Here is a 24,914-nt window from a genome sequence, read left to right as displayed (position 1 = left end):
AGAAACAATTATGCTTTCCCATGGTTCCTCTTCCAGCTGTAGGGCTAGCCTGCACAGAATGTTGACAAGGGCCACAGGATAGCCACTGACCAAAGGAGCTGTGTGCAAAATAGCATGGCAAATTCAGCTTCCTATATTGGCTTTCCTGACCCAGGACTCACCCACTTAGGGGACTGCACTCTAGATACTTCTGTCCTCCCTGGGGGTCCTGAGACAGGCCATTCACACTGTCCTCCCTCTGTTAAATTTCAGATTCACATTAGATGACAAAGCTCTTCTGAGGCCAACCCAACTCAAGGGAAACCAGTGAATGTGAAAAGGAGACACCGTATGTTTGCTTCTGATCGCTCCTGGGCAGTCAGTTTGACTCTCCAGGAAAATGGGAAGAACACAAGCTTTGAACTTAAGAACACCCATTTTAATTTAAAACAGGAAACAAGTGCAAACAATTCACAAAAGTTCTCTAGGAAGGGTGATCCGTTTCCAATTCTGAACTTTAAAAAAAAGGGACTTTGCCATCTTGCTCAAAAGCAGGTTATTGGGAAACACTGGAATCAGAAAATCCCTCCTGGGTGGGGAAGGGATCCAACAAAACTGTTTCTTGGAGATCCCTGCTTTCAACAGCCCTGATGATCGGAGCTCCTAGCCTAGCACTGTGGCCTAGGCAAAGGAAGTGCTGCATTAGTATTTGTTAGATTGAGTTGAAGAGCCTAAGGAAACAGATGAAAGTAAATCGTTCTGAGAATCTCATCCCTGGGATGGTCTTCATGAAGTGCTGAAATGAGACCTTTAAGGTTTTGAACCATGATGGTTTGGTTACCTGGGATGTGCTGAGGGAAGGGGTTCTATTTGCAAAATTCACAGGTAAAACTAAGTTCCAGTTACCTGACCACTGCTTTCTGCCCACTCCTGGCTCTGGCCTTCTGAAATCTGAGTGTCTTCCTGAAATATTAGGACAAACTTCTGAAAAGACCCCAAGAGTTGAGTCACCTAGCCTCCACTAGGTTTAAATACAGATGTGCCAGGGACCTAGTCTGGACTTATGAGGATGGGAGGCAGAAAGGAAGAAGTCCCTAAATTATAACTAAATTATTTGGGAATGAGGATGGAGCTGGTTTTATTGATCCTGGCTTTGGGATCTAACCAGAACCCAAAGCTCCCTGAATGTTTCCTCTAACTCTTAAAGGGAGTCATCCTTTTGTCCCAAGGGACATTCTCTCCTGAGACAAAAATTTCTCACTGAAAATGCCTTGTTTTCAGCTGAAGGTTGATTCTGTTTCTGGTCTAGAGCCAGAGCAGCACCCAGATTGTAGAAGAGAATGTATGCAGAGTCAGAAAAGATTTAGGTAGGATATTTATATCCTTTCTCATCCTCTATCCCCAAGTACTTGGGAATAAAGGAGGGAAATAGATCTTCTGGCTATAAAACCTTTCCCCAAACAAGCTCCTCCCAGAGACACATGATTTATGTTTGGTGGACTACAGCACATGGTTTTGGCATAATGCTCTTAAGTCCTCACATCAAGATAAGTTAGGAAGAATCAGTTCTCACCTTGGAGCCTGGTGGGCCTTGTGTAAGACTATTCTAGTCTTTGGGGTTCCTTAGAAACAGTTCTGTACAAAACTAGAGAATTCCCCAAATGTTATCCTGCCAAGAGTTGTCTCAGTAATCCCAAAGACAACTAGTGTCTCTCTTGGGAAAAAGAGAGGGGAACCAAGGGGAGAAATCCTACTTGGCACATTGGACCAAAGAGCAATGGAACCTGGGTGGGCTGGGGGATCATTTCACATTCAGTCTTTGGAGAAAATACTGAGATGATGCAGGCACTGTTCCTAGCCTGCCTGGAAGGCTACTGGTGCTTCCTCTGTCCAGTGTCCCCAGGTCAGCAAGGCCTGGGAGGCTCAGCAGGTAGAGGTGCGCTTTCGGTAGAGCTGAATCAGAGGCACTAGACACTCAGGAAGCCCTGTCTGCAGCAGGAAGGGGTGGTCTAACAGCTCCTGGGCAGTAGCTCGATCCAGGGGATCTCGAATCAGCATCCTCTCTAGGAAATCTCGAAGCACTGGAGAGACCTGTGTAGATGGAACACAGTGAGAAAGCCCAGTAGGATTGTAGATCAAGAAGAAAGAAGGACCTTAGAAGTCATCTAGTCCACTTCACAGCTGAAGAAACCAAGGTTTAAGGCAGTTAAGTGACATGTCTAAGGTCACACTATTAAGTGGCAAAAGTGGGATTTGAGTCTAAGTTCTTTGACCTGTCATTGGTCTTACTACTGTGCCAGAGCTGGATCAAGGAGGCTATGTCTCTATCTGAGAAATCATCTGTGGCCCCTTCCGACCCCTCCTCCAAACTCCACAGAATACCCATGTGGGTGTTGGAATGAGGATGTTTCTTATACTAGGTAACCCATTTCAAATAGGCTTCAATTTTAGTTAAGTCAGCAAGGGTGGGGAACCTTCGAGGCCACTTGTGGCTCTCGAGGTCCTCAAGGGCTGCCCTTTGACTCAGCCGCAGATTACCCATCCCTGGTTAAGTGGGTCAAAGTGTTCAAAGACAGCTGGTCCTGGAGTCAGGAAGACCTGAGTTCCAGTCCAGCCTCAGTTACATACTAAATGTGTGACTGGGCAATTTCAGTCTCCTTTGCCTCAGTTTTCTCATCTATAGAATGAGAAAATAACTCCTACCTCCCAGGGTTGTTGGGAGAATCCAAAGAGATATTTATAAAAGTGTTTACGCACATAATAGAAGCTATATAGAAGCTTATTCCCTTTCCTTCGGAGTATTCACCTTTCAGAAGTTTGTCTTCCTTATCAAGATAAGAGTTTGGCAACCTCTACTTCCTCATTTCCTAGGCTCCAAGTCAAAAGCCTAGCTTATTTAGATTACCATATTGCTTTGACTATAGGTTGCACCCTTAAAATGAAATCTCATTGAAAGAAAAAAAAAGAACCCCCCCCCCCCAGATAGTCACTGAAATAAAATTTTACAAAATTATTGTATGGATATACATTTATTTGAAATATTTCTTTGGCAGGGACAGAGCCTCCTTGTTCTGGCTCTGACTCAGGAACCAGAGGGCCTGGGTCCAAATCCCACCTCTGGGTGATCTTGGGAAAATTACATAATTTTTCCTTGGATTCCGTTTCTTCATTTGTAAAGTGGGGGGTGGGAGATGGATTAGAAGGTTTCAAAGATCCCTTCTACTTCAGGAACTACAATCCTCTGCCTTTTCTTCTGCTTTTTTTCCCAAATCAAATAAACAATTCACTGATGTCTTCATCTTCATTACACTTACCATTTATTGAATGCCAAGAACTATTCAGCCTATACGAAGAGTGATTTTAAGATACAATCTTCAGAAAAGCCAGATTTCGAGGAGGGCGGGAATTACTACTTATATTCAGGCATCACAGTATCTTCTGGGCAATGGGCCAGCTTTGGGGAAAGTGTTGAGCCCTTTACTAAATACAGAACCAAGAAATCTGGAGCTATGGGAATCTGGGTTACAATCTTTCTTCTCCCCAGAGGGAGACATAGCCATCCCAAGGCTTGACAGAGACAGTATGGTATAGTGGAAAGGGCACTCTAAAGGGTACTAGGAATCAGGAGACCTAATTTCTAGACTTGGATCCATCACTAAATCCCTTTCTGATCCTGGGTATGGTATGTGGCCTTTCTGAGACTCTCTGTCTCTCTGTTTGTCTCTGTTTTTTTCTGTCTCTTTGTCTCTGTCTCTTTCTTGCCCTGTAAAACTACAATACTTATCTTACTAACTTCACAAGGTTGTGGTAAAGATGAAATGATAAGGTAGTAAGTGTTTTGGGAAACATAAAACATGATACATATATAAGATATTAATATTAACATATGATAATAATATAATTAATATTAATATTAATAATGTAATTAATACCATATCACTAGAACAGTGATATGGTACCTCATAAAAAGAAACCTCTTTAACTTCTAAAGAAGGAGATTTATTTTGAGATATCTGAGCCCCACGGCTAAGTCCTGGAGACCAGCAATGAATGAGTCCAAGAAGCAAAAAATACTACGTGGTCAATTGTCCTTGAAGATCCATCGAGTCCCAGGATTCCTGGGCTGCTGGCTATATTGGCTAGGTTCCATCCCCACACATCCTCACCCACCCCCACCCTTCCTCACCCACCCCCACCCCCACCCCCAATTCCTTTCTTTTAACTAAGCAACTCAGGTACAACCTCTGACATTTCTTTTGTGGCCACTAGGTGTCAGTGTAGCATTGCAGTCTTATTTCCTTCTCTCTGAGCAGGTATAAGTTACCGGTGGATACTGGTATGAATTTTATACAAAAAGTTCTGGCTTTTAGGATATGTTTTTTATACGCAAATTGCCGGATTTTGTTTTCTTGTCCATTCTGACATTTTCTTTGATTTTATTGGGTTGTTTAATCCATTCACATTTAAGGTCAAAACTTTAAGTTTGGAGTTTTCCTACATTTATTTCTTTTGCATTTCTTTTTACTTTTATTTTTTAAGTCATCATTTATTCCTGTGATGTTTACCTATATTATTTTAATCCTAGTCTGGTTCCACAGGCTCTCCCCCTCACTCTCATTTGACTGTTCTCGGTTATTTTTAAAGTATTCATTTGGGGGGAGATTGTGGTTTGGATATTAACAATGATATTAGATACAGATATGATGGTACAGTCTGGGAACCATTACACTGTGACATAGGAACCTTGGAAAGTATTTGTCCATATACACAAATCCCTAACTTCCTAGGGATGGGAGGCTCTTGAGCTAGAAGAAACCTTAGAAATCAAGAATGCCTTTGTTTACAGATAAGTCATTTGTTCAAACGTGCACAGGGTGATGATGCAGAATTTGAACTCATATCTTCTCTGACTCCAAATCCAGAATCCATTCACTCCCACTGATACCAGTGCTTTTCTATACATCCCTTTGAACAAATCAGCTTATCTTTCCTGGGTTCTGGAGCTCCCACCTGTTACCTGCCTGGCTTCTCTTCTCACTCATCCTAGGACCCTGCCATTTTAGTAATTTCAGAGTCTAGTTGAGTCCGGGAACTCTACTGATCAAGGTAGAAAACTAGGGGATGTGGTCATAAGTCATGTGGCTATAATGTTTCTAGATTCAGAGTGTCTGTGGATAAAGGAATGTCTTTTCATGTAAATCCATACTCTCTCGTTTCTGTGCCCAAAGGGCTAACTATGTCTCTGAGATTCTGGGTTCTCCCCCTTTAGAGGCAGAACTGGTTATGTGAGTTATAATCATGTGCAATGCAAGGACTTACTGACCTTGTGAGAGTTTTTCAGTTTGGGTGGGGGGCTGTCTCGGAGCCTCTTCATAGCTTGCACTGGAGAGTCACTGAAATAGGGGGGCTCTCCATCCACCATCTCAATCACCATGATACCCAGAGACCAGATATCCACCTGTAGAAATAGAATGAGTATCAGTGGCTTTCCTGTCTGTGGTGACTCTCTGGGGTAGAGATGGCAAGAGGCTGACTCAGGTCAGCTTTTCTTCCTGTGATTATTCCCACAGCCAGCTCATCAGTCAGCCACCCCTACCTACTAAGTGACTACCATATGCAGAGTCCTATACTGAGCCATCAGGGAAGAGGAACTATACCCAGAGACCACCTCAGCAGCTGCTTCGGATTAACTCAGACCTCCTGGAAACTTAACAAAATAAGCAGAGAGAGAGATCGCTTGAGCCTTACATCTCTCTCCCCTTTCAGCTAAATTACCAAGAAATGGCTCATATGGAGATGTATTCTTCATGATTTCACATGTATAGGTGATATCCTATCACTTGCCTTCATTATGGGTGGGGAGGGACTGGAGTGAGGAAGAGAATTCATAACTCAACTTTTTTAAAATTAATGTTTAAAATAAATAAAATATTTATTTTTTTAAAAGGAACTTAACAAAAACAAATAGATAGATTGCTATGAAAGAATAGCCAAGTTCTGGAACGATCAGCGGGAAACAATAAAGAGGAAAGGGAGATCATAAATTTAGAGTTGGAAGGGACCTTAGAGACCGCTGAGTTCAATCTTTTCTTTTTTTAATAGATGAGGAAACTGAGTCCCAGAGAGGTTAAAATGAGTTGTTCGGGGTCACATAGTTTGGAAGTGTATGTATAAGGCAGAATCTGAACTTCCCAACTCTTAAGTCCAGAGTACTATCCACCACATTATGCTGCTCCAAGAGACTTAGAAGGGGCTGGGTGGTGGTTATGGCAATATGAAAACTAAGAGATTTGGGGGGGGAGGGATGAGGGATATTCTATGGTCAACAGCCAAGGTGGAGTCATGAGGGAGAGGCCAAAATTAGAGCAGAGGCAAGTGGAACAACATAAAAGGAAGGTGTGGGAGGATTTTGAGTAGTGAAGAGTTACCTCAGTAGTGTATGGAGACCTTGAGATCACCTCTGGAGCCATCCAGTAGGGAGTGCCAACCAGGGACTTCCTTTTGGGAACATCTTTACTGATCTGAGCACAGAATCCAAAGTCTGAGAGTTTTACCTAGCAAAGCAGAGGAAGAAGAGAGAAAATGAGACAGGATGAGCGGCTGATTAGGGAAAGAAAAGGCATCAGGAAAAGGGAGGGTGCAATGTAAAAGACGAGGAAAGTGGGAACCTGGTACGTCAGGTTGAGATGGAGAAAATCAGAGGAGGGACCTACCCTTCCATCAAGGGTCAGGAGTATGGAGTCACTCTTGATGTCTCGATGAATGACACCCTGAGAGTGAAGGTAAGCGAGGGCTTGCAAGACAGATTCACTCACGGTGGCAATCTGCTCCTCATTCAACCTGGAGGGAGGAAGCCGGGTCTCAGTGGTGTTAGTTTTGGGGAGGATTGGAGAGGCATGAGGCTAATCAAGTGGGGCCGAACCAACTGGAAACAGGTGGTCTTGACACCAGCTTCCTCCCAAAGGTTGGAAACTTTCCCTCTATCTCTAGATCCCTAAGGCTTCACTGAGGGTAGGACAGCATGGCCCCCATACAAGCTGACCCAGAGACTCATGCCTGGATTTAGAAGAGAAAGATTAAAATTCACTCTGCCCCTAGAATGTCACTTCCTTACACTGGGTTTCAGTTTCACCATGTGTCAAAAGGGTAGCATCATATGGTGTTATTCCCAGAGGTAGGGGTGTGCATATAGGTGTGCATGGAATGTGGGAGGAAAGGCACTACACACATACCTGACTTGAGATACAATGTCAGTAAGGGCACCCCCCTGCAGAAATTCCATCAGCACCCACAGCTCCTCACCCACCAGGTAGCTCTTGTACAACTCTACCACGTTGACGTGTTGATAGTCTCGCATAATCACCACCTGGGGAAGCAGTGGGAGCCACTATGAGTGTTAGGGCCCCGGGCTGTCAGTGGGGTCCTTCCCCCACTGGAGGCTCCCCAAGGCTTCAGATCCCTGACCCTGATCGCACTCCCACTCACTCCCCAGAGAATCCTTCCTCCCCTGCCTCCTCCGCCCTCCCCCAGCACCTCGTTAAAGAGCAGTTCCCGGCGCTGCTGTTTCCTGAGGTCCATCATCTTGACTGCCACCTGACGCCCAGAGTGCTTCTCTCGGGCCAGGCAGACGATGCCCGTGGAACCCTCCCCAATCTTCACGTAGCTCTCCAGCAGCAGGCGGGGGTCTCCTTGGTCCACCACCATCCTCAGGGCCGCCTTAAACTGTTCATGGGTCACGATGCCAGGCTCCTCTCCCGCCGTCACGAGGGCTTTGGCCGAGGCGGGGTCCTGGGGGAGGTGCAGGTTGCTGGCGCTGGTTTGGGGGTGTCGGGTTCTGGGGGAGCCGGCGGGGGAGGGGCGGCCAGGGGGTGGGGCTGCTGCTGGAGCTGTCCGTAAGGACTTCTGGGGGCTGCTGGTTTCGGAGCTGATCAGGTTATTGAAATCCCCCCCGGACTGATCCGAGAGTAAAGACTGCGCCTTGGTGGACAGGCCTGGGGGAGAGTCTTTCTGTAGCGACCGGAAGAGGGAACTGGGCTGGATGGAGGGAAGGAGGAAGAAAGAGAAAGGAGATTTAACAGGGGCCAACTGGGCCTGTCTAGCCTGGGTTTGGGGGTAGTAGAGGGGGAAATGGATCTGACTTCTGGAGGGTCCTGCCAGGCTCAGGAGCCCATTGGAATACCTGGGAGATGAACTGAACTGAGAAAAGCCTCTGCAAATGAGAGCTTTCAAAGGAGCCATAACCAAACCGCAATTCTGGTCTGTAATAAGGAGGCTGAACAGTCGCTCTGCATGGCAGTGATCCTTCCCACTCCAGAGAAGGTAGTGAAAAGTCACTTTCTTCAGGGGGCATCCCCGGGACCGCAGGGAGTCCTTTGTGCCAGAGCATCCTGCCCCTGTAGGGAGCCAAGTCACAGGGAATGTGGGCCACAGTCTGGCTGCCAAGTCCCTCCCCCTCTAGCTCTCTCATTCCCCCACCATGCACACACAGAGGAAGCCCACAAGGGCTGCTGGGACTTGCCCCTTTCAAAACCAGGGCTGGCAAATGGGTGATTACTGAGCTACGACTGCTGCTGCTGAGGTCAGACATCCATCCCCATTTGGCAATAAGGCAAATGTAACATTGTAAAAACAGCTGGGGTTTTCTGCGTGCGTGTGTGTGTGTGTGTGTGTGTGTGTGTGTGTGTGTGTGTTTTACTGCAGGAAACTGAAAGGGAGATCCAAATATGACCTTCCCCTGGGGATTTTTCCTTTAGAAGAGGATGATGACCTTACTCTGTCTGCCTTTTGGCCAAGAATGGTCTTTCTTCTCACTCCTTTGGGAGGAATAAGGGAGAGGAGGGGACCAATAGGCATTCCTTACACTTGAATCATTCCCTGACACCCTGGGGTTCCAGGCCTGAACAAAAGTGATAAACAGTAGAAAGACTGTGAGATCAAAAGACCTGGTAAGAAGACAAAACTCGTTTCATATTTGTTCATCCTTGGACAAGCCACAACCTATGCCTCAGTTTCCTCACGTGTAAAATGAGAAGGTTGGGCTAAGATGGCTTCTGAGGTCTCTCCTAACTCTAGACTTATGTTTCCATGATCCTAGTTCAACCTGCTTATTTTATAGATAAGGGATATGAGGAGTGAAGGGAGCTGCCCAAGGTCACATGGAATTAAATAGCAGAACCATATTTGAACCCCACCCTCAGAATCCAAATCCAGGGCTTTTGAAAAGGCAGAGCCAAGACTAACACAGGATGCAGTGGACTGGGTTCAAATTCTAATTCTGCTACTTACTACTTGTATGACATGGCAGCTTACTTCATCTGTCTCAGCCTCAGTTTCTCCAGCTATAAATGGAAGAGGTAGGCAGGTAGGAGGTAGCCAGGAAATCTTGAATTCCAATTTTTCCTCAGACACTTACTGTGAGACCCTGGGCAAGTTACTCACAAACTCATAGTCTCAATTTCCTAGCTGTAAAATGGAAGGAATTTATTAAGCACCTACTATGTGCTGGGCACCATGCTAAATGCTTTACAAATATCATCTCATCTGATCCTCATAACAACCCTGGGATTATTGTTTTCCTCATTTTACAGAAAGGAAACGAAGGCAGACAGAGGTTAAGTGACTTGTCCAGGGTCACACAAAGTAGTTAACGTCTGAGGCTAAATTTGAACTCAGATCTTCCTGATTGCAGGCCCTGGACTTTATCCACTGTGTCACTTAGCTACCTCCAATAAAGGCAGCTGAGAGTAGTGTTCTATAAACCTTAAAACACTATTAAATACAAATTAGTATTACCTTCTCCAGTAGCATCTGCATTTTAAAAGATGCAAACTAACCCAAAGGAATGAAAGAATATAGAATGAATAACAACTGTCATTTATTAAGTATTTTGATGGCGGCAAAGCATTGTTTTATTTGATCCTCACAGTAACACCGTGAAAGAGATTCCATAAATCCCTATTTTACAAATGAGGAAACTGAGGCACAGAGAGGCTTAGTGACCAGGATTTGAACTCAGGTCTTCTTGACTCCAAAGCCAGCAATCTACCACACTGTACCACCTAGCTGCCACCAACTAAACTCCACTACTGGAGAATATTTCATTCCCTGAGGCTATGGTTTGGGGAGATATTTTCTCACAGCTCTCTAAAAAACAAAATCCCACCATGCAGGAAACTGCTTACTCTGTCTACTTGTAAACCCAGCCTGGTTCCTGAAATAGGGCAAAGGTGCTCAGAAACGTTGACCAACGTCTATCAGGTCCTACAAGCTGTACTGTGACCTTTATTCAAAGACCTCAAGGCCTAGGTCCAGGCACTCCATGGCTCAAAAGGAAGGCTCCCACTGGTTTGACCTCCTCCTCCTCCTCCCTTGGGCTTTAGGGTCTGCTTCAAACTCCAGTGCCTGACTTTGGGCATTTTTACTGACTGTCCTCATGCCTGGAATTTTTTTCCTCATCTCTGCCTCCTGGCTTCTTTCATCTCCTTCAGTTCAAGCTAAAACCCCACCTTCTACAGGAAGCCTTTTCCATTCTCCTTAATTCTGATGCCTGCCCTCTGTTGATTACTTCCGATTTCTCCCATATATAGTGCGTTTGAATATAGTAGCTTGCATGTTGTCTCTCCCATTAGATTGACCTCCTGGAGAACAAGTGCCATCTTTTTTTTTTGTAAGGGCTTAGCATTGAGTCTAGTGAATAGTAGGTGCTTAATAAATGTTTGTTTTTGTGTTTGTCCTTCATTCTCAAAGAGGACCATGACATTGGGGAATGATGATATGACTTGCAGCTGACTTGGATTTAAGGGAGGGAGAACTGTGCAAGGTCACCAGCCTCACTTTCTCCTCCAGACTCATCTGGGTCCAGTGGCCAGATATTCATCAGGATGACTAGAGATGGCCCAGTAAATGTTTATCGACTGACTGACCGATCTAGGCTGTGAGATCCTTCACTCGGGAGTAGTGATAAGATGGGAGCCCCAGCCTGCCAGCTGCTGCCTGTCTGGAAGCATCTGCTGACTCCCTCCAGAGCTGCACCAGGGTTTGATAGACAGAGGGGGGAGAAGGGATGTTGGCTGTGGGAGGGTTGTTCCTGGCTCCTACTAAAATTATCATTTCAGTGAAGGATACAGAAAAAACTCCTAGGAAAAAAAAATTTTTTTTCGGTATTAATCCATCTTCAGGTAGGTTTGAGCATAATGGAAAAAACCAGAGCTAGATGTGCAGCTCTAGGCTCCTGGTGTGACCAGGAATGAATCAGTTTTCCTCATCTGAATGGACGTGCCCAGGGTTGCTCCCCACCTCTAAATGCACATGCACATATGGAATACAGGGCTAGAGTCAGGACTGGAGAGGACCTCAGGCACCATCTAGTTCAACCCCAACGTTTTATAGAAGAGAAAAACTGAGGCCCATAGACTTGCTCAAGGTCCCCTGTGTGGTCAGTGTCCAAGCCAGGATGCCAGAGCTGGGTTAACTCCGCCAAGACCAAAGTCATACAAAATGTACCACTCTGCTTCCCTGAACCTTTCATCTAAGTAACTTTGGACTCGGCAATTCAAATAGCCAAGTTCTAGCCCTGGCTTACGTACCTAAGTGCAAAACTTTGGGCAAATCAGTTTGCCTCTTCGGAACTCAGTTTCCTCATCCCAATTAAATGATATCTGTGGTTTCTTGCAGCACTAACATCCCAACGTTCTTTGAGCCTACTCAAAGCCTCTAAATGACAGTTGTCAGCTTAGTGCTCGAGCAGCCAGCCATGCTCACTCCTTCACTTCTCTCCCATCCTATTCCTCATTCTATGGATATCACTTCTCTCCCCTCCTCTGACTGGTGAAGCCTTCCTCTAGGAGCCTCCATTTTAAGGATGCGCCAAGCTGCCAGGCTTCTACTGGCTCCCCTCCTGACTCTCCTGGAATTTTTCCCATCCCCACACTCCTCCCCCCTCCCCCTTTTTATTTCCCTTTTATGTGCTGTCTTCACCTCTTGTAGTTGTCTTTACAACCTCCACTCAAGCAGACCAGTTCTTGCCTTTCCTTATATTCCCACTGCTTAGGACAATTCTTGGCTTATTGTAAATGCTTAATAAATTCTCTCTCTCTCTCTCCTCTCTCTCTCTCTCTCTCTCTCTCTCTCTCTCTCCATCTCTGTTCTATCTACCTACCTACATATATCTCTCTTTGTGAATCTCTTAGTCCCTTTCTCTCTCTCTCTCTTTATATATATAAATACACACACACATATATATATATATCTGTCTCTATTTCTGTATTTCTGTCTCTGTTTATCTGCCTACATATATGCATACACATATATTTACACATATGCACACACCTCTGTATTGAATAATGTATATATACACATATATATGTATGTATATACATATGTGTTTATCTTTCTATCTTTCTAAAATCTATCACAATTGGTGATGCTGTGGGCAAGCAAATTGTTTTGTTCTACCCCAGAGATACCACATGGATGGACATAAACATATCCCAGAATCCAAGAGGAGTCATGTTGGCAAGATCAAGTCAACGTATTTGAGCTGAAACCTTCTCCCAGATGTGGAGTAGTCCCCTAATTTCATTATGCAAAAGCCTATGATTCCAAAAATTAACTGTTGGCTGGCAAGTAGTAGAATTATGACCTGAGATTCAGCTTTCAGTCCTCAGTCATCAGTTTGTAATGAGAATGCTGAAGAAAGAACCACAGGATCATGGGATCAGAGGTCTCAAGCTAGGAAGGGCCCTTAGAGGTTATTGAATTTACCCTCTTAGTTCTCCAGATGAGAACCAAAGGATGAAAGATTCAGAGCCTTCATTTCACAGATCAGGAAAGAGGACTGCTGCTGTCACTGTCATTTCTGTTTTGTTTTTGGTTTGGGTTTTAGTCATTTCCAACTCTCCATGACCTCATCTGGCGCTTTTCTTGGTGAAGACCCTGGAGCGGTTTGCCACTTTCTTCTCCAGCTCATTTTCCAGATGAGAAAACTGAGGCAAACATGTTAGTGACTTGCCCAGGGTCACACAGCTAGTAAGTGTAGTAAGGATGGATTGAAACTCAGAAAGATGCATGCTTTTGGCTCCAGGCCTGGCACTCTATCCACTGTGCCACCTAGATGTTCCCACATAGCTTAGTACCTGAGGTGAAATGTAAATCCATTTCTTCCTTGGGGAATGCTTTATAGATGGTCTGTTGTGGCTTGTCCTTCACTCTCAAAGAGGACCATGACATCAGGGAGGTGACGCCATGACATGCAGGTGAATTGGATTTAAGTGAAGCAGGACTTTGCAAAGTCACCAGCCTTACTTTTTCCCCTGGAGCCACTTGGATCCAGTGGTGAGTTATAGATCAAGACCACTGGAGATGGCCCTGGATGCAGTGGCAGACCTTGGTCTTTTTAAGCTAAGGTCTAATTTCATAAGTAAGGCCGTTGTCTAAACAATCCTTCCCAGCATTCTCTGTGGCATAGCCCCTTAGCTGAGAGCATAAGAAATATTGTTTCTTAGAAGCCCTAGGTTCATGTTATTTCCAGATTATTTACAGAATGTCTGAGCCTGAGCCAAAAGTTCTTCAAGGCCCATCTCTGCTTCATGTTCCCTTGAGGGGAAACTGAGATGTGAAGAAGGTCCATGAGTATGAAGGCTCCCTTTCTTTCCCTATTGCCAAAAGATCTTTCTCTGACATTCTCCTCTTTAACCACTGGAGTTTACTTGCTGGGGACTTAGAAAACTCTCTGGGATCTGGTTGTGGGCCTGGCAAGCACCATCGGGCAAGAAAGAGGTGAACGAATGAATGAATGAAAAGGAGAGCCTAGCACTCAGAAAGTGGGATGTGGCACGATAGGGGACAAAATGCAGGACATTAAGTTATTTGTTAATTGGTGTTCGAGCCTAGATGACCTGTGATTTCATTGGTATGGAGAGAATGTCAAGATTTCACATTTCAGGGAAGCGCTGTCAGGAAATTCCAAAGGCTAAGGATTCAAAGGAACACTGACTCATCCCTATGGTACTAACGGGAAAGAGTTCAATAAACAACTTGTCTTAGAAACCTCCTGAGTTGGGTCAGGAGGCACTCTAGGCCTGCCATGCTCCAAGCCTACTGTCTGGCATTTCCTTCTTTGGGAACCTGTCAACAAAAACTGTACTACAGTGAAAGGAGCTACCCTGTTCTAGGAGGCAACAGATCTGGGATCATAGCTCATTATTTACTACTCAGCAGCTGTGTGATCTTGGGAAAGTCACTTAATTTCTAATTCATCCATAAAATGGGATAAAATAGTACCTGAGCTGTGAGACCCTGGGCAAGTCACTTAACCCTGTTTGCCTCTGTTGCTCATCTGTAAAATGAGCTAGAGAAGGAAGTGGCAAATCATTCCATTATTTCTGCCAAGAAAGCCCTAAATGGGGTCATTAAAGAGTTGGATGTGACTGAAATGACACAATAAGAAAAAAGCAGAGCCTGGGCCACTTGGCTTCCTTATCCATACCTGACATTTGTTAAGACAGATGACTGAGCAAGAAATTAACTCCCCTTCTCCCTTATTGTTCCTCAAACCCTGCCCCTGCCTAGTCCCTGTCGTTTTCTGTCCTCCTCTCCCATGGTGCCTTCTGGAAACTTGCTCTATCATTAATAAATGTCCTTCATTCCTTCATCTCTTCTTTCCTTCTATACTGAACTCATGGAAGCCTAGCACTCTTCCTTCCTTCCTTCCTCCTTTCCCCTTTCCTTCCTTCCTTCCTTCTTTCCTTCCCTCCCTCCCTCTTTCCCTCCCTCCCTCCCTTCCTTCCCTCCCCCCTTCCCTTCCTCTCTTCCTTCCTTCCTTCCTTCCTTCCTTCCTTCCTTCCTTCCTTCCTTCCTTCCTTCCTTCCTTCTTTCCTTCCTCTCATTCCCCCTTCTTCTTCCTCTCTTTCCCCCTCTTTCTCTCCCTCCCACCTCTGTCTCAGATACTGCCTCCCTGACTATCTTCTCCATGTTAGTTACTGCTTTTCTCATGTTCCCTGGCACACTCAGGCAGGAGAAGGCATTGTTGTCCTCATTCTCCCATGGCCACTTCCAGATTCTATCTCATTCTATATCCTTTCCTTTGAGGTTCACTGCATCCCTCTCTATTACTGCTTCCAGATTCTTGTATATAGTCTGCTGGTCTCCTAGTCATTTGCCTTCCTTTTCTCCAGGAGCTCAGCTCTGGGCTCATAGTCGACTTCACTTTTAAATCCTGCCCTCATACTGGGGGACTTAGTATGAATGACACTAAACCTCCTTAGCTCCCGTTACCTGCATTTCCACATCTCCTCAACCATCCATGGAGATGGGCATACTCTGCGTCTCACCATTAACTATAACTGTGCCACCTCTATGTAATTAAGCTCACAAATTTCCCTTTCTGATCATAATCTCCTGTATTTCCCTAAATTTCACTCTTACAATGATTACAGGAATAGCCCTGATGAATAAATAAATAAAAGCATTTATTAAGTGCTTACTATGTGCTAGATTCAAATTCCTCCTACTATGTGCCAGGTTATTTCTATTCTGGGATCAAGGCATGCTTCTATACTTACTTAACCTCTCAGTACCAAGGTGATAAGTAGAAGAAAAAATGGTGACCTGTAATGGTAGAGGGGTGTTTCCTCATCTGGAAATTCCCTGTACCAGTAACATCACTATTCCAATGCCTGTTCCTTATCCCTTTGTGTCAGTCAGCATGGTAAGAGTTGGGGATAAAAGAAAGGTAAAAACAGCTCCTACCCTCAAGAAACTCACATTCTAATTGTGGGGGGGAGGAATGATATGTAAGCAACTAGGTCCACATGAGATATACAGGGAAGATAAAAGGTAATCTTGGAGCTGGAAGGGACCTTCGAGACCCGTAATTTCACAGATATGGAAACTGAGGACAAGTAAAGATCATAAATTTAGAGTTAGAAGGGATTTTAGAAGTCAATTAATTCCAGTCTCACCATTTTACAGATAAGGAAACTGAGGCTCAGAGAGGTAGGGTGAATTGCCCAAGATCATACAGATATTGAAAGTCAGAGCTAAAATTTGAATATTGATTCTCTGACTCCAAATCCAGTTACTCTTCTCTCCGACAACCTCCAGTCTTTCTATCCTGTCCATGTTCTCCCAGTCCATCCCCTTGACTCCCTCCCCCTTCCCTTTCCCTTTCACATTTACAACAGCCCTACACATCTTAGGTTATGAAATTCTGAGATCATGATGGTTAAGTCACACTTTAGAGTCGTTCCATTTCCAGTGTCTGATTCTAGCTTCGCTTTCCTCCTTTCACTGTCTTGACCCTAGAGTTAACCACCAGAGCTGCCCATTGTCTTCAGCTCTGGATTTCCAATCCAAACCATGCTAACTGGGGCCACCATCAATCCATTTATCTAATAATATAAACTGGTCCTTTCATTGCAGGGCAGTTTCTTTTATTCATCCTTGATCGACTTTATCCTACTCCCTGCAGGTGCTGCTAATAATAGCTAACGTTTATAAAGTGCTTTAAGGCTTCACACCTCTTTACATACATTATCTCATTCGATTCAAGCCTTCTTTTCTCTCCTCAAACCCCTCTCTATGCCTCTCTCTCATTGTGACCTCTGCTTCTACTTTACCCAGCTACAAAACATAGTCAGGTCTCAGTCATATTTAAACAAACACATCTTTCTCTTAACCTTGCAATCGTCTCATGCTATTATACATATCTCTTCTTTTCATTGCTATGCTCCTAGAAAGAACTGAACACACACGTTGCTTCCCCTTCCTTATTACCCACTTCTCATCCCCTTGCCATGTGGCTTTCAACCCCACCACTCTACTGAAATGCTTTCTCACAGGTTACCGATTCTTTTAATTTCTAAATTTGTCAGTCGTTTTCCCCCCAGCTCTCACCTGTAGTTTTTGATGTCGCCGACCATCCCTTCATCTTATACACTCTCTCCTTCCTAAATGACTGCCACTGCTCTCCTCTGATTCTCCTCCTACCTGCCTAACTGCTCCTCGGCTGTCTCATTGCTTGATCATGAGCCATCTCTGGGGCCCTAACCATAGGGTTCTCCCCAGACTCTGTCCTTTATATACTCTCTCCCTTGGGGATCTCATCAACTCTGATGAAATTAATTGTCATCTCTATATAGGTGACTCACAAATCTCTCCATCCAAACCCTAATTTTCCTCCTGATCTCCAGTCATACAATGTCATTGGTTGATTGGGCATCTGAATGTCCTGTCACTATCCCAGCCTAAGTACAAAATGAAACTTCCTGTTTTCTTCACTTGCTCCTTTTACCATTCCCTAACCTTCTCCTCCTCTGAATTGCCCCATACCTGTTGAAGTCACTACCTTTCTCCTAATAAGTCAGTCATTCAGTCAGCTGGTATTTAGTAAGCCCCTACTATGTGCCTGGCACTGTGCTAAGCACTGGAGGCTACAAAGAAAGTAAAAAGAAGTCCTTGTTCTAAAGGAGTTCACAATTCAATGGGGAGAGACAACATGCAAACAACTACGTATGAATAAGATAGTTATAGGATCAATTGGGGAATGATCTCAGAGGGAAGACGTTAGCATTAAGGGGGAACAGAAAAGGCTTCTCACAGAAAGTGGGACTTAGAGCAGAACCAGAAGAACACTGTACACAGTAAGAATACTGTATGATGATCCACTGTGAAAGACTTAGCTCTTCCAAGACAATGAAAAATGCTATCCACCTACAGAGGAAGAACTGATAGAGTCTGAGTGCAACCTCAAGTACACTACTAAATTTTCACTTCATTTTTTTCTTTTGGATCTGTGTCTTTCACAACATGACTAATAGGAGAATATGTTTTGCATGACTACACATGTATAACCTATATCAAATTACTTACCATCTCAGGGAGGGAGCAGGTGAGAGAAGGAGGAAGAAAATTTAGAACTCAAAATTTAAAAAAAAAATATTAAAAATTGACTCCATATGTCATTTGGGGAAAAATTATTTTTTTAAAGTAGGACTTTGGCTAAGATTTTAAGGAAGCCAAGTAACGTAGGCTGGTTGATTATTTTCCTTCATTCTTGAAGAGGACCAAAGGGACATCATCATAAAAAAGTCAAGTTTCAGTGTGTCCTACTGTGGCTGATGAGACCAATATGAGCTCAGAATGCTCTACCACAGAGTGGGCACAGGCAGAGAAGGTAAGGAGGAAGAATGTTTCAGACACAGGGGATAGTCAGTGAAAACTCTTGGTGAGGTGAAACGGAGTGTCTTGTTCAAGGAACAGTGAGGAGACCAGCGGATCATAGAGTATGTAGAGAGAAATGGTGTACTGGAAAAGTAGGAAGGGGCTAGTTATGAAAGGCTTTGAAAGCCAAACAGGATTTTATATTTGGTCCCATAGGTACTAGGAGAAGAGAGCTAGGTAACTCAGAGGATAGAGCACTGGGCCTGGAGTCAGGAAGACCTGAGTTCAAATCCAGTCTCAGATATTTACTAGCTGTGTGGCCCTGGGCAAGTCACTTACCCTCTGTTTGCCTTAATCCACTGCAGAAGGAAATGACAAACCACTCTAGTGTATTTGCCAAGAAAACTACAGGAACAGTAAGGTCCATGTGGACACAAAGAGTCAGACACAACTGAATAACAACGTGGGTACTAGGGAGCCACTCAGGTTTGTAAGTTAGGACTTTTCTCACTGTCCCCACCCCTGGATCCAATCAGCTGCCAATTCTACCTCCATAGAATCATTGACATCCTTCTCCTCCTCTCCATTCAAGATGGAGATTAGGCTGATGATCCCTCTTCCCCGGGACTGCCTTTAGAGTCTCCTAACTGTTCTCCTTGCTTCCAAACTCAGTTCTCTTCCATCCTTCCTCCTGCCAAGTAATTTCCCTAATCTGTAACAGTTCTGATCATGTCACTCTTGTGTTTGAAGAGTTTCCATGATTTCTTTTGGAGATGACCTATGGTTCCAATCAATTCAGGTCGGTATCTGTTAAATAATTTATGCTACTGAGAGTTGCCTGGGACACTGGAGAGATTAAATATCTTGTCTACAATCATGCAAACAGCATGAGTCAGAGGCAGAATTCAAACCCAGGTCTTCCCAATTCCAAGGCTAGCTCCCTATCTAATTGACCATCCTGTATCAGGTTCTAAGTGCTTGTAACCCAGAACTCTGTCTACATAACAGGATTTCCCATGCCCATTTCTGGCTTCCTACAATTTCCTGAATCTTCCATGAAGCCATGGCCCAATCCCTCCCCAACCAGGAGCTCTTGGTCTTTCCAATCACTTTTCATTCGGTGACCAGATCCAATGGCCAAATCCCACCTTGTGAGCTTATGCATGTACTTCCTCATTATGTGTTTCTAACTGGGAATATAAAAATGACCCCAGTTTTTTCCTAACTAAAAGAGGGCGGGAACACAAACCTTGGCTTCAGGGCATGCTTATTTTGGAAACGTGATCAGGAGGCCAGAAATGACCTTGGAAAGTCAGACCTTGAAAACATAGATCAAAGTCTATATTTTTAAAAGTTCCTTGAGGCTAGTGAGTCTCAGCTTCCTAGTAGGATTGGTCAGTGTTAACAACTTATTATTTTGAACCCAACAACTAAAAGTAGTAGGAGAAAGGGGAGGAAAGGGGATTCTTTCAGGTAGATAGGCCAAGAGACCCTTGATTCCCAGTGCAGATGGGCATGTTTTTTGTGGCTCATCACCAAGATGCAGATATAGGAGGTTCCTGGAATAGTTTCCTGAAAGCCACTCCCTTAAGAATCCCAGTGCTTGGAAGGGTCTTTCCGAGTTCATATACTCCATCCCTCAGCCTTGGAAATGAATGTACTCTATGTCTCAGAATCACAGGTGTAGAGCTAGAAGTGACCCCAAAGGTCAGCTAGTCCAACTTTCTCCCCCATTTTACAGATGAAGAAACAGATTTAGGGGAGTTAAATGATTTGTCCAGTGGTCACACAGGTAATAAATGGCAGAGCCAGGGTTGCAAATAGGGGGACTCCCCTTCTTAAGTCTCTTCTGCGTAAACTGTATAGGTCTCCCATAACACCTCCCACCCCTCAGGTTCTGAAATCTCTAGGGGCGAGGACAGAATAATAACGCGAACAATAATTTTTAGCTGACATTTATAAAGGGCTGTTGCGAAGATCAAAAGACATGATATATGTAAAGTGCTTTATAAACCTCAAAGAGCTATGTAAATGTCAGCTATGAATATCATATAACTCCTTAAGGGCTGCAAAGCACTTTACATACATTATCTTACCTGACCCAGTAAGCTAAATGCTATTATTATCCTTGTTTCATAGGTGAGGAAGTCAGAAAGTACAGAGGTTAAGGGACTCTCCAAATCACCAGACAGATTCATGAGGATTGTTCCAGGCCTGACTGGCCCTCAGGTCTGGGAAAGTCCCTAGGTTACAAATTGTGTCCTGGGATTACTAGTCACACTAGTGTGGTGTGAACCTTCCCGGGACAGACTGAAACTTCAGGGCTCCCCGAGATCTCCTGGGCTAGCATCTTACTCCCCATTATGCTTCTTTATATAGCGCCCCATTTAGAATGTCTTTATATCCATTTCCCGCCTCCACACCTTTGCACTAATCATCCCCTATGCTTCCCTTGACTATAAAAATCCCTAGTCTCCTTTCAGTCTCAGCTCAGGCATCACTTTCTTCAGAAGACCTTTCCTAATTCCACACCCCGACCTCGGGCTAATGGTCTCCCCCAACATTTCCTGTTGAATAAACTTACATATATTCATGTTGTGCTCCCTGCCTCCCCCTACCATCATGCAATGCAAATTCCTTGAGGGAAGAGACTGTTTCACTTTTTCTCTGAATCTCCAATGCCTAGCACAAGGTTTAAAAATAATATTTGTTAAGGGGCAGCTAGGTGGCAAAGTTGATAGAGCATCAGCTCTTGAATTAGAAGGACTTGAGTTCAAATCCTATCTCAGACACTTAATAGTGTGTGACTCTAGGCAAGTCACTTAACCTGGATTGCCTCAAAAATAAAATTTATTGATTGACTGGGCAGATGATGTGGGGCAGGGGATGCTCAGGGATATGTAGTCTCCAAGCGAATAGTGACCCTAAGACCTCAAATAAATAATTATAGTAATCATATAAATAGCTATCATTAACAAAGTGCTTTAAAGCTGGCAACCCTTCACATATTATCTCCTTTGGTCCTCATACCAGGTGGGGTAACTACTGTTATTACCCCCATTTTGTACAGAAGCAAACTGAGGTTAAGTGACTTGCCCAGTGTTACGAAGCTAGTAAGTGACGGAGGAAGGATTTGAACTCGGGTTTTCCTCACTTCAAATCCAACGCTATCTGCTGTGCTGCTCTTAGCTGATATCCAGTGACTTTATTCATGCCCCAAAGGGCAGCCACCCCTTGATCAGATTTTCAGGATGTTAGGTGTCCCTTGGAGGTTGGACCCTCTGAATAATTACGATACAGGGTGAATGCTATTGCTCTTGGGCCTTTAAGCCCTCCCTTTCCTCACCATGGTCATTATGTGGGCTGAACAGCCAGGGACACAAGGTCACTAACATGCATGGAGACCCTGGACAGAAGCCACTGTCCTTGGCAAAGCTTTCTTACTCTTTCCCATGCAACCTCTGAGTGTGTCCTTGTGACCTCTCCATACTTTTTCCCAGTTTCACCTTCTAGACCCAAGGTAAGAATCATGGGTCTGTAGTCTTAGCGGTAGAAGGGATCTTAGACACCACTGAGTCCAGCCCTCTCACTGAACAGTTAAGGAAACTAAGGCATAGGTAGCTAGGAGGTACAGTAGATACAGTTCCAGTCCTGGAGTCAGGAAGACTCATCTTCATGAGTTCAAATCCAGTCTCAGACACTTAACAGCTGGGTGACCCTGGGCAAGTCACTTAACCCTGTCTGCCTTAGTTTCCTCATCTGTAAAATGAGCTAGAGAAGAAAATGGCAAACTGCTCCACTATCTCTGCCAAGAAAACCCCAAATGGGATATAAAAGAGTCAGACATGACATGGAGGAGTTTATAGAATCACAGAGTTAGAGCTGCAAGAGACCTGTGAGTCCACTGAGTCCAACTCCTTCATTTTATAGATGGGGGAGAGGTTAAACAGCTTGCCCAGGGTCACCCAACTTGTGAGCATCAGAGGTGGGTTTTGAATCCAGGTTTTCCTGATTCCAAGTCCGATTTCCTATACCGTGTTGACTCCCAACTTGTCTCGTAATGTGGCCCAGATCCCATCTCCCACCTACCTTGCTCTTTGCAGCTGGGGCCGACTTGCTGTTGCCTTCAGAAATAAACATACTACGGAAAAGCTTATTCTTCAAGCTGCCTTCTTGAGTCTTGGGGCTGGGGCTGCCCTCTCCACTGGGCCTGCCCCCAGCCGGGCCCACCAGGCAGGACTGGGGTCTTCGGTCCTCTGAATTCTGCCTCCCAACCTTGCCACCTCTGCTTGAGGTCAGGGCAGGAGAAGGCCCTAGGGGTGGACTGGGCAGGCAAGAAGTGAACTGTAAGCATCGCTGAGCAGCTCCTTGGAACTCTGCAGGCCCTAGGGACTGGGTTTTCATCACCAGCCCATTGGGCTGGGCCTGGTCAGCTTGGTATTCTGGCCACATCATCTCTCTCCGGGCTACTTTGGCTCCCCCGTTGCAGTTGAGGTAGATACCATAAGGGTCAGCCCTCTCAGGCTGGGGACTTTGAAGGTACATGTCTGTGTCTGGACCCCATCGTTCATCCCCCAGGAGCCCCAGTGACTGGGCTCTCCTTCTGCTGGTGGGGCTCCGGCCCCTCAGGGTGTTGGAGCTGATGACAGAGAGCTTCTGAATATCATTAAGCAGCCCAGAAATGTAGCCCTCCACTTCAATGGTGCTGCCCCGGACCACCGTCTGGCAGGAGAGAGAAAAAAGAGGTCAGATGAAGGCTGGGAGTCAGAGGAACGGCAAGCCAAGACGGAAGAGGGATAGCAGGGCAGGGGGTCAAGGGGTGGGAAAAGCATAGGATGGGGAGAGAGTTCAAGAGAGGAAGCAAGGAAGGAGGCTGTCAGAGAACAAGACTTCAAGGAGAACTGAGAGGAGAGATAGGCACTTAAGGAGGAACTCTCATGGAAACCAGGCTCCAGCATCCCACCCTTGATTCCCATCACTGATCTGGTCTGAAAGATAACTGGATTTCATATGGGAGGACCTGGGTCCAATCACAGTTTGGTCACTTATTCTCTGTGATCTTAGGCAAGGCATTTACCTTTCTGGGTCTCAGTTTCCTCATCTACACAATGACCTCTGAGATCACTTTCAGATCTAAATCAATGACACCACTTCACTCACTCTAACCTCTTTATCATTGTTCATTTTCAGTCAGATCAGACTCTTCGAGACCCTGTTTGGGGTTTTCTTGGCAAAGATACTAGAGTGATTTGTCATTTCCTTCTCCAGCTCACTTGACAGATGAGGAAACTAACTCTACCTGTATTATTGAAGAGGGAGGTTCCCCCACCCCCTATCCCCATCCAGGAACTCTGTTTCTCAGTTCACAGTGACTAGAATTCACACCCACCATCTTCCCTACCTTGAGAATGTAGAAATTAAGCTCAGCTTCTTCCTGTTTTTATAGCATCTTTCACAACCCAGGCAAGTGACATACAAAAAAGGAAGCCTCAAAAACTTAAAGACAAACACTCTGGTGGTGGGGTTGGGGACAGACCCCAGCACATAATGAGGCTGCTCTAGGGGGAAAGTGCTAAATTTACTTGTTTCTACACAGCTAAAGGAGTGTGAGTGATGCTACTGCCCTCTAAATTTGGGTGCCCTGGAGCAAAGCTCCGGTTGCCTTAACCTAGTTAGGTCTCTCTATTTTTTTTCAAACCCACAAAGAAACCACAAATTTGGAACCATTTTGTTCCAATTATCAATTAGCCCTGAAAGATGAAGAACAATTGTAAACTCCTTAAGGAGAAAATTATGTTTTCCCTACTCCTCCAGCATTACTTTGCACACAGTAGGTACTTAATGAGAATATACCAGTGTTGCCAATCTCACAGGGCTGTTGTGAGGATCTAATGAAATACCAAAAGATAGAGGGCTTTCTTAACTGCAAATTTGTTCTGGTTGAATTTTTTCAGTTGTATATGACTCTCCCTGACCCCATTTGGGGTTTTCTTGGCAAAGAAACAGGAGTGGTTTGCCATTTCCTTCTTTAGCTCATTGTACAGGTGTGGAAACTGAGGCAAACAAGGTTAAGTAACTTGCCCTGGGTCATACAGCTAGTAAGTGTCTGAGGCTGGATTTGAACTCAGGTCTTCCTGACTCTGGGCCTGGCACTCTATCCACCAAGCTGTAAAACACAATAGTAAGATGACTAATGTGGAAATATGTTTTACACGATTATGGATGCATAACTTATTGAAAATTCTTAGTGTCTTAGAGGGGGGAAGGTGAGGGGGGCAGAGAGAAAAATTGGAACTCAAAAAGTTTTTTAAATGAATGTTAAAAAAATGTCTTTATGCATAATTAGAAAAAATAAAATATTATCAAAAAAACTTTATAGTAAATATAAGACTAATGCTATTATTATTATAATTTCTTTGAAGTAATTTGAAATCTCTTCTCCCTCTTATTAAACAGCCTTGTTCTGGACCCAAGGGATAAAACTCTTCTCTAGTTGTAGAAGGGCCCCTTGCCTTTCATCTCTGAGCCAATTGAGTACTGTGCAGAAAGAAGGCTGATTCCTTCTGTAGAACAGAAGCTGATCCCTGTTCCAGGGATGCTTCCCACCTGCCCTCAGAGGTGCAGTCTCTACCTCTAAGAAGCTTTGGCTCCAGAGGCTCATAGACTGAGAGCTAGAAAAACCCCCAGAAGTCACCAAATGCAACCCTTTTGTTTTACAGAGCTGAGGCTGACCAAGGGTCACACAACTAAGAAATGTCTGAAACAACTTTTGAACT

The 24,914-nt window shown here is 44.6% G+C and overlaps 1 protein-coding gene across 9 annotated transcripts in view; it reads right to left on the bottom strand.

Moving 5' to 3' along the window:
* Nucleotides 1-396: 396 nt before the first annotated feature.
* PAK6 (p21 (RAC1) activated kinase 6) overlaps nucleotides 397-24,914 on the bottom strand; it is a 77,777-nt gene continuing 53,259 nt past the window's right edge. For 8 of the 9 annotated variants that reach the window (XM_072624139.1, XM_072624140.1, XM_072624138.1 and 5 more), the window contains 7 exons: nucleotides 22,228-22,860; nucleotides 7,513-8,013; nucleotides 7,212-7,345; nucleotides 6,693-6,819; nucleotides 6,408-6,533; nucleotides 5,303-5,437; nucleotides 397-2,070 (listed from right to left, as the gene is read on the bottom strand). In XM_072624139.1, coding sequence (XP_072480240.1) covers nucleotides 1,903-2,070; nucleotides 5,303-5,437; nucleotides 6,408-6,533; nucleotides 6,693-6,819; nucleotides 7,212-7,345; nucleotides 7,513-8,013; nucleotides 22,228-22,860 — 1,824 coding nt within the window. In that variant the 3' untranslated portion in view covers nucleotides 397-1,902. The remainder of the gene's footprint in view (nucleotides 2,071-5,302; nucleotides 5,438-6,407; nucleotides 6,534-6,692; nucleotides 6,820-7,211; nucleotides 7,346-7,512; nucleotides 8,014-22,227; nucleotides 22,861-24,914) is intronic. The other variant, XR_011970441.1, reaches the window with a different exon arrangement.

This window comes from Notamacropus eugenii, chromosome 7, assembly GCF_028372415.1.
Source record: "Notamacropus eugenii isolate mMacEug1 chromosome 7, mMacEug1.pri_v2, whole genome shotgun sequence".
Lineage (NCBI taxonomy): Eukaryota > Metazoa > Chordata > Mammalia > Diprotodontia > Macropodidae > Notamacropus > Notamacropus eugenii.
Note: the sequence above shows the minus strand (reverse complement) of the source record. Positions and strands in the feature narration are given on the sequence as shown.